General features: G+C 35.6%; 1 protein-coding gene across 1 annotated transcript in view; it reads right to left on the reverse strand.

The window, feature by feature from the left end:
• Positions 1–647: 647 nt before the first annotated feature.
• The window catches only part of LOC107730676 (collagen alpha-1(XXIV) chain), a 119783-nt gene continuing 109993 nt past the window's right edge, over positions 648–10437 (reverse strand). The window contains exons 54-59 of the mRNA XM_016541549.1: positions 10086–10112; positions 8518–8577; positions 8237–8405; positions 6461–6570; positions 4320–4526; positions 648–2210 (exon numbers count right to left, since the gene is read on the reverse strand). Coding sequence (XP_016397035.1) covers positions 2064–2210; positions 4320–4526; positions 6461–6570; positions 8237–8405; positions 8518–8577; positions 10086–10112 — 720 coding nt within the window. The 3' untranslated portion in view covers positions 648–2063. The remainder of the gene's footprint in view (positions 2211–4319; positions 4527–6460; positions 6571–8236; positions 8406–8517; positions 8578–10085; positions 10113–10437) is intronic.

Consider the following 10437-nt stretch of genomic DNA (forward strand, 5'->3'; position numbering starts at 1 on the left):
CCTTGTTCTTCGATTTCATGTATGTGAGATACTCGTGGCGTCTCTTTAAGGGTCACGAGCGAACGTTCTCTTTAACGTATAAAGTATATTAAGCCGATGTGTAACATAACTTATCAACACACTGTTCATATAAATTAGGTTTGTTGTGATCGAAATGACCAAATGCAAAAGTACAAAAGAAATAGCCAGCACAAACAAACAACTTACGGCCAGAAACATACTGCACGCAAATACACCAATGCAAACGACTGACTGATGTGCATAACATGATGCATCCTTGTGTTTCTGAGGTGCTCAAAGTGTTTCCTACAAATGTCTCGGTCTGTAGCTGTTTCCATCTAAAACTTGCAAAAAAATTCAAATATCGCATGAAACATTTGTGAATAAAATGCAGTTTCTATACCATATGTTTAAGCAAACAAAATCTTCACTTCCTGAGAATCTGGCGCAAAGTATCAGTAATAAAATAATAAAAAGTTGCTGTAAATGTGTTTCCATCGTAGTTTATGTGCATGTTTTCTTACCGAACAATAAAGTAGCCACCTCAATACATTTTTATGATTTATAAGATTTAAATGCACTTCTTGGCATTTCCATCCAGCACTTTTTTTAATGTGAAACCCCAATTTCTTTTAAGATTTTACGCATTTTTGCCATTTCCATCCAGTGCTTTTATGCAAAACCCCAATATTTTTACAAATTCATGCAGTTCTTGGTGTTTTCATCTGGATTTTTTAATGTATCACCCCCCCTCCCTTTTTTTTTTTTTTAGAATTTAATGCGATTTCTGGCTTTTCCATCCAGTGTTTTATTTTTATTTTTATGTGATACCCCAATTTTAAAAATGTTATGCACTTCTTGGTGTTTCTATTCAGCGTGTTTCATACGATAGCACAATTTTTACAATTTTATGCGCTTCTTGGCATTTCTATTCAGCATTTTTTTAATGTGAAACCCCAATTTCTTTTAAGATTTTACGCATTTTTGCCATGTCCATTCAGCATTTTTTATGCAAAACCCCAATTTTTCACGATTTTATGCATTTTTTGCCATTTCCATCCAGTGCTTTTATGCAAAACCCCAATATGTTTACGAATTCATGGACTTCTTGGCGTTTCCATGAAGATTTTTTGTCATTCCCCAAAATTTTCAGATTTTTATGCGCTTCTTGGTGTTTTCATCTGGATTTTTTAATGTAAACCCCCCCCTTTTTTATTTAATGTGTTTTTTATGTGATACCCCAATTTAAAAAATGTTATGCACTTCTTGGTGTTTCTATTCAGTGTGTTTCATATGATACCACAATTTTTACAATTTTATGTGCTTCTTGGCATTTTTATTCAGCATTTTTTTTTATGTGAAACCCCAATTTATTTAAGATTCCATGCACTTAACTGGCATTTCCATCAAAATGTTAAAGATTATATGCACATCTCGACACTTCCATCAAATGTTTTTTATATCATGCCCCAATTTTTTAAGATTTTATGCACTTATTGGTTGGCGTTTTTATGCAATACTCCAAAATTCCTTTAAAAACACGTGAAGGGAAACATAGTGTTCTTATAAAAATCGTCTATGGATTAACTACTCTAACTTTATCTAACTTGCTTAGCAAGACTGCCTTTAAACTGCGCCTCCACCGTGATGTAAAAGAAAAACTGACTGTAGAAGACAAATTGCAAAACACAATGATGCACCAAACGGAGTTTGCATTTGTGTACTTGCGTAGAGTTTGTTTCGGGCCGGATGCACCTGAACGCGAGCACCTGTACGTGAAGGAGGTAGAGCACCGTCTAAAGAGTCCAGGTCGGCCTTTTCATAGTTTGCTAACAAGATCAACCTCGTCTGACAGTTTATCTAGCAATGATTCGATCCGCAAGGACTTCGCCCGAGACTTTCTGACATACTGAACCACAACAGATAAAACACAACAGCAGTCTCTCAAAACACTCGGGTTGGAGACGCGCTTGTTCTTCGGGACGTCCCAGGATCGCTGCCATCGCTCAGATCGCCGCTGCTCTGATTTGAGGATCAGGACCGTTTCAAGTCCTTCAGTGATTTCACAGGAAGCAAACAGGACCCACTTCCACGTGCCGCTGGTCTCCTGGACGTGAGGGATGGAGACCTTGAATGTCCACGATGGGAAGCTGCTGAGTGTCCTGGGTTTGAAACAGGAATCGCGACTGGTGCCAGCTGCCATCACGGATCTGTTCAGAAAAACAGGCAAACATCTAGATACATTTTCTGGAAAATAGGTCGCACTGGGTCAAAATTGCATTGTCAATAGAAAAAAATACAGATAAATCTATCTTTTTGTATTATACCCCCCAAAATATTAGGCCTAAATTTAAAATGTATGTATATGAACTGCATGTACTATTAACAGCATACATTTTTATTACACAGTTTTTAAAAAACTAATAAACTTGAGATTCATATTTGTCAGTCATGCATAAATGAAATGGGTCAGATTTCTGCACTCAAAAACATCATGGTATAGTTTATTATTAACCATATGCATCTATTTGATTTGATTGAAATAATCAGATTTTCAAAATGTGTTTATTAGAATCAGCATAAATCTATCGTGAAAACAATTGCATTTATTCCATTAAAAAGTATGAACATGGCAAAATATGACTAGTTCTGGAACAAGCAATATTTAATGAGAGCTCTAAAATGTATGAGATTGAAACAAATTTAATTTATTGATGATAAATATATAAAGCTGGTTATTGTGTTTAAAACACATTCAGTTGATTATTACTATTACAGAAATCGGACCCGTTTCATTTATTTATGGACCGATAAATATGAATCATATTGGGTTTATTAAGTTGTTTATGGTAAAGCTGTGCAATCCAAATGGATGTACATTTTATATACAATTAAAATACATAAATCTTAACATTTTCTTGAGTGTACATTCAAAAATAAAGAAAGAAAGAAAACACAAGCATTATAAATAATATTCTTTTAGACACAAATCCTTTAAAATTAACGTCGTGGTACTCATAATGGCGGCAGATGGTTACTCAGGGGAGAAGAATTGTTGAATAAAGTCATTATCTTAGTTTTTTTTGCGCACAAAAAGTATTCTCGTAGCTTCATAAAATTACGGTTGAACCACTGACGTCAAATTGACTATTTTAGCAATGTTCTTGGTACCTTTCTGGACCTTGATCGTGTAAGGACCCTTGCTGTCAGAAAGCTCTCGGATTTCATCAAAAATATCTTAATTTGTGTTCTGAAGATGAACGAAGGTCTTACAGGTTTGGAATGACATGAGGGTGAGTAATTAATGACAGAATTTTCATTTTTGGGTGAACTGTCCCTTTAATGAACTGGTTTAATTCACTAGTTTGTTTACGTAATCACAAAATGACGTAACGTATATACAATTATATTATTAAAACACGCAATAATGATGCGAAACAAGTAAGTTTTAAGTGCCTAAATCAGATAAAGTGAATAAACTAATCTTCATCAGCTCATTTTTTTACATAAACAGTGAGAAATCATAAAAACGTTCATTTCACCCCTTCATTCAAGTGTTTGGTTCACACATGCGCATATCAGCGGCTCATCGGGCTTCGGTTCCTCAGTTCAGTGACTGAACTGAAGCGCTGAATCAGTGACTGAACTGAAGCACTGAATCAGCGACTGAACTGAAGCACTGAATCAGCGACTGAACTGAAGCACTGAATCAGCACCTGAACTGAAGCACTGAATCAGCGACGGAATGTCAGGCGTCTGAAAGTGACTGAACTGAAGCACTGAATCAGCGACTGAACTGAAGCACTGAATCAGCGACTGAACTGAAGCACTGAATCAGCGACCGAACTGAAGCACTGAATCAGTTCATTCATCATAGAATCAGATACGCCGCTATTTTGGCTCATTTCAAGTCGCAGTGACTGTCAGGCGTCTGAAAGTGAGTTTGATCGAGTAACTTATAGATCTGTACTGCTCGAAGATTCAGTCTGATTTAGAAAAAGAACCGGTTCAAAAGAATGATTCGTTCTCGAACCAAAGAATGATTCACTCCGGATCGTTTACCTGAGGCTCTGGATCACAGGTAATAATGCTGTAAATAATGTTCATGGTTTTGCACAGACCGATCGTTTCGCTTCATAAGACCTCAATATATCGTCAGGAGCCACGGATGTTAATTTTGTGTTGCCTGTGTGTGCTTTTTTGACTCTCAAAGTGACGGGAGCTATTGACTTTGAATCACCAAGGGCCACAGTTTCAGCTAAAAATGGTGACATTTTCACTTTTGGGTGAACTATCCCTTTAACCCAGACTCGGCTCACCTCACAGTCGTCCAGAGCCACATGTGGACTCCGAGGCGAGTTTTCCTCGAACACCTGGCCCTTCCAACCCCGGAAATGCAGGGCCCGAGGCGTCTCCATGGCAACCATCGCCGGGTTGCTGAAGCAGTGGAGGGACACGGTTTGGGTCGCCGTGACGCTCAGCAAGTGTAAGAACTTCATCTGGACTTTCCCGACATCAAACGTGGCCTGTGAAGTCAAACATCCAGCTTTGTAAACTCAGTGTTTAGATAATCAACATTTCTGCGTTTTGGCAACTGTATGTTTACGGCTGAAGCTGACAAACGATCAGGTTTACAGGAAATCAGCTTTTAATTCAAATCAGATTTGCCTTTCAGAGGAAATGCGATGTCGCAGCTTGACATCAAATGCTTCTCATTTATTTTCTCTTTAGTTTGTCCGTGATTGCATGAACCCGTCGAATCATGTTCAGTGTGTCATACATCTGGACTCGTTTTTACAGTAAAACCTCAGCAGGTTTAACCAAAGCTTCACGGAAATAATGCCATTGAATGTCCAGAATTGCCAAATAAAATGTGGGAGTTCATCATAAACACTCAATATCTTCACAGAGTGGCTTTACAAAATAAACTATTTTGATTGATTCTTACAGTGTCATTTTTAATATCTCATTTTTTTTCACTTTTCATTTTAATTTTAGTTAAAATGTGTGCACTTTTTTTTTAAAATGAGAGACAAATAATTTTCGTTTTGGACAAATGACAATGGGATTTATATTCGTAGTTGAAGTTTAAAAAAATATATTTTTCTATTATTTTTATTAGTTTTTGTTTTAAATATATCTAGTTATTTTAGTATTTCAACTTAACTTAATGAAAGAGAGAAATGTTGCCTTGGCAACTAATTGATTCACATGTTTTTAAAATAATTGATTTCAGTAATGTTAATTTCATTAAAAATAATTTTTTAAATTTTAGTTCAACTTTTAGCAATTTTGTTATGTGTTTTTGTCATTTTCAGTAGTTTTTGTTTTTATATATGCCTATATAGAATTAATTTAATTAAATAAATTAATTCTATAATTCTAATTAATCATTTTTATTTCAGTTTAAGTTCAAGTTAATTAATTTTGTTTTTTGTCATTTTTAACAGTTTTCTTTTAAAATATATCTACATAGTTTTTAGTTTTAGTTAGCACTTGTGTTGCATTGGCAACTAGTTGAAATTATTAACGTTTATTTTTTATATTTTATTTCAGTTCATGTTTATTTTATTTCAAGTAATGATTTTTTTTTATTAAAATGGTTTTAGTTGCGACGGTTTTAATTTAGTAACATTGAGAGACTATTATATTTCCAGTTTTCTTTTTTATTTTAAAGCTTTAGTAATTTTGTTATGTGTTTGTAGTTTTTGTTCCCTTTCAGTCGGTCACTCTCGACGTCACGTCGGATGACCGACGAAATTGGGATCTCGCTTAGAGAGACCAATCCACTTCGAGTGTAAACTAAACGAGCCAATGCACATTGGCATGCGATTATTGCATCCAGCTGCTGCTGATCACAGCGTGAGTATAAGTAGGCAGCAGATGCAGCGCACTTCACTCGCTGAATCCTCGAGAACCGGTAGAAGGCTGGGTTCCATATGTAAGACCCAAGTGGATCTCATATGTGTAAAGTCCACGGTATAGCCTTGAGCCCGTGTTTCCCCGGCAGACTTCTGCCAGTTCCAAGAGGGTTACAATCACCTCAATTCTTCCATATGCACCTAAGGAATGTCCATATGTGTATTGCCTCCGAAACCTCCTTCGGGAAGGTTGGAGCTTCCGTAACGCCCTGTTCCAAGTTATGTCTGTATAGTTTTTTATTAATTTTAATTTAGGTTTTGTTATGTTAGTACATCTAGTTAAACTGCATTAAAATGAGAAATTTTACTTTGGCAGCTAGTTAGAATTAAAGTTTTTTTTATACTTTATCTTATTTCAGTAAACGTTTATTTTATTTCAAATAACACATTTTTTTTTGTTTTGTTTTAATTTTAGTTTTAGTTTATTATAATAACTCTAGGTTGAAGAGAGTAACCCTGGTTCTCATCTGTGTTTATATGCATGTGTCAGCTGTACAGTATGTACAGTAATAGCAATGGTAGTATGTATATCACAGTACCTTATCCGTTATAACAGGGTTTAAGCAGGTCTGTCCTCCTGCCGTGAAGTTACAGAACACCTGGATGGCGTCAGACGTGCAGCCCAGATTTGGATCGATCCAGAACAATCCTGATCAACACAGATACGACAAAACACTCAGTCAGTGAGCTGTAGAAACCATCAGTGGATGGATGAGTGAATGACTTAATGCACCTCAAGATGATTAAAAAGTATTTAAAATAATACATTAGTATTAATTACACGACCAGTCAAAAGTCTGGAATATTTCATATTACGGTTTTCACAAAAATCTGAAGCAGCACAGCTGTTTTCAACATTGATAATAATCAGATTATTGATTCATGCGTAGCAAATCAGCATATTAGAATGTTTTCTGAAGATCATGTGACACTGAAGACTGGAGTAATGATGCTGAAAATTCAGCGCTGCATCACAGAAATAAATTACAGTTTAGCAGATATTCACATAGAAAACAGTTATTTAAAATTGTAATAATATTTCACAAATTTCCTATTTTTACTGTATTTTTGATCAAATAAATGCAGCCTTGGTGAGCAGAAGAGACTTATTTATAAAATATTCAAAGATCTTATTTATTCAAAACATTTGAACGGTAGTGTATAATCTAAGTTTAATCTAAATTAAAAGGCTAAAAGAAAACACCCCCCACTTAATAACTATTTTTATGGAAGGACATATATTTCTTGAAACTTTTGGAATCATGAAATGAATCTTGGTTAATGAATTGAATATATCAATACTCCCAGATTTTAAAAAGTTTAAAAACAAGCCGCTTTGTCATTACTGCTAAATACTGCAAATATCAGCATATACTGAAGATATTGTGTTGGACAACGGGGTGCCTTTAAGTCAGGGTTATTATCATTAACTAAAACTAAGACCATAAACAAAATTATGTTACTTAAAAAAATTTACTTTAACTTAAATAAAATAATAAAATATATTTAAAAAAATAAAACTTGATTTATTTCAGCAAGCTTCCAATGCAACATTTCTCATTTTTATTTCATTTGACGTACTAAAATAATTAAAACTGAAATAAAAATTAATAAAAAACTATGTAGATACATTTAAAAAAAATTTAAAAAAATTAAAAAGACAAAGAAAATTACTAAAATATTAACTAAAATTAAAATGAAAACAAAATATAAAAATAAAATCTAACTGAAAGTATTAATAAAACTATACTAGTATCTTTGCTACTAAAATAACACAGCTTCGAGTCAGAGAGGTTGTGGTTAGTTTAAACTAGGGCTGGGAAAATAAATCGATGCATCGCGATTCAGCATCGATTCTGAGATTTTCCGAAGGCATCGCGATTCTCTCTTGAATCGATTCTGAGCTTAGTTTTTAACAGCGTGCTTTAGAAACAGCTGTATTCTGCTTGCTTCAATACGCACCATTTCAACCTAAAATAATAATTCATAAAGTTCGAAAAGGTTGAAGCGAATTACAAGGATGTTCACAGTGGACTGTGTTTACATTAATCTTGCATCATAAAAGCATAAAAGCCGATGTGCAGGTACATTTAACCACTTACATTACTCAGCCGAACACACAAGCGCTCTTATTCGTGAGCATTTGAGTGTGCGGTTTAGAAACTAGCCTAGAGCGCCATCTGCTGTTAAAAACTAAGCTCAGAATCGATTCCAGAGAGAATCACGATGCATTCCGAAAATCTCAGAATCGATCCACGAATCGCGATGCATCGATTTATTGTCCCAACCCTAGTTTAAACAGGTGTGTATCTCACCGTCGCTCATCGTGTGTCGGCAGTCCAGCAGGTCTCTGCAGAAGCGGGCCGGGTTTTCTCTCGTTCCCAGCGGTGTTTTCATGCTGTCGATGACGCTGCTCAGATACTGCAGCGTCCTGAAGATCTCAGCGCTCTGCTCCGACAGAGACGCGTCGGTGTTCTGGTAACTCTGAGAACCCAACAAGAACAAAGACGGCAAGAATAAAATATGTTACAGATTTTTGGTTGTTCTTCATTAGAGCACACCATCAACTTTCAGAAAGCAATCTCAAAGTCTTCACCTCCAGCTCTAGATGTGCATTGGACTCCATCCGCGCTTGAACGTCCGTATTAATGCGTATCTGTGAGACGAGAAAAAATGAGGATGAAGAAACATCCTCAAAGAACCTTACAGCGCATCTTTTCTATTCCAGTAGTGTGCGTCCTTGAAGATTACACAATTCAGGTTTATTTAAGATGATTCCATCACTTGCTCACCAATGGATGTGAATGGGTGCCGTCAGAACGAGAGTCCAAACAGCTGACAAAAACATCACAATAATCCACAAGTAATTCACAGCACTCCAGTCCATCAGTTAACATCTGGAGAAGACAAAAGCTGAAACTAATCCAGCATTAAGACATTTTTAACTAAAATATGAGTCCATAATCCATAATAATGCTTCCTCCAGTGAAAAAGTGCATCTCCTGTTGTCTCTCACATCAAAATCCAGCCACATATTTGTTTAGAGCTGTTTAAACGCTGCTTGATCTGTGCAGATTTCTCTCCTGATTCACACCAGAACACTTTTTCACTGGAGGAAGTGTTATTATGGATTATAGACTCATATTTTAGTTAAAAACGTCTTAATGCTGGATTTGTTTCAGCTTTTGTCTTCTCCAGATGTTACCTGATGGACTGGAGTGCTGTGGATTACTTGTGGATTATTGTGATGTTTTTATCAGCTGTTTGGACTCTCGTTCTGACGGCACCCATTCACATCCATTGGTGAGCAAGTGATGCAATGCTACATTTCTCCAAATCTGATGAAGAAACAAACTCATCATAATCTTGGATAGCCTGAGTGTGTGTAAATTCTTGTTAAATTTTCATTTTTGGGTGAACTATTGCTTTAAAGCATCACATATTTACTTGAAATGCAAACTTACAAAAGATAGCCAGTCTTGTTTTTGGAAATAAAAATGGATCATAATTTAGTGACTTTATGTTTAAATCAAGAAAAAATGTCTGCCAGTGGCTGTTGTTTTTCATGCTCCATTGGCAGATATTTTTTCTTGTTTTAATGATAAAGTCACTTCATTTTGAGATTTTTTTTTTTTTAGTAAACAAGACTTAATATCTTAAGTCATTTTGTTTCTCAAGTAAATGCATCTTGATTTAAAAATGTTTAGATATTTGCACAGGAAAACAAGACTTGCATTAAATAAAAGTTTCTTGCAAATTAATGAATGTAAATGTGAAATTAGGGCTGTGCAATTAATCGCATGCGATAGTCATGCACATCTCGTCAGTAAAGCCGGTTCCGTGATTAGTAGTAAATCTCAGATGGAGCGACATTTACTACAGAGCCGTAGTTCACTGACAATTAGGCAATATCGCGTTCATAATCGAATGCGGTTCATCTGCGATTATGAACACGATATTGCCTAGCTTGTCAGTGAACTACGGCTCTGTGTATTAAATGCCACTCCATCTGAAAGCAGGTGATGGAGATTTACTACTAATCATAGAACCGGCTTTACTGACGAGATGCGCATGACTATCGCATGCGATTAATTGCACAGCCCTATGTGAAATAATGACACGTGTAAACGTTTAACGAGTGCAGATGACGGGTTTGAATCTTACCGATGGGCCGGGTAAACCTGGAGGCCCCTGTCGAACAACACAGAAAATAAACAATTATAAACATTCATATTTTATCATAATAATAAACTAACCCTAATGCATGTCTGTAGCCAAATTATAATGCAATAGTTAGGCCTTAACAAGCGCATGAATCAATGTTAAAAAATAACTATTCTGATTAATACAGAATCAACATTAAGCATGATTATCTTTATAATTTTTCTGTAGTGTGATAATAAAGCAATAAGCCCCAAGAAGCCGTGGTTTACAGTGAATTTATAACAGCTATGGGGTGAAGCGGAGTGCCTAAAACCCCCTTAGCTGTTATAAATTCACTGTAAACCACGGCTTC

This window comes from Sinocyclocheilus rhinocerous, unplaced genomic scaffold, assembly GCF_001515625.1.
Source record: "Sinocyclocheilus rhinocerous isolate Xijiao unplaced genomic scaffold, SAMN03320098_v1.1 scaffold2358, whole genome shotgun sequence".
NCBI classification, from domain to species: domain Eukaryota; kingdom Metazoa; phylum Chordata; class Actinopteri; order Cypriniformes; family Cyprinidae; genus Sinocyclocheilus; species Sinocyclocheilus rhinocerous.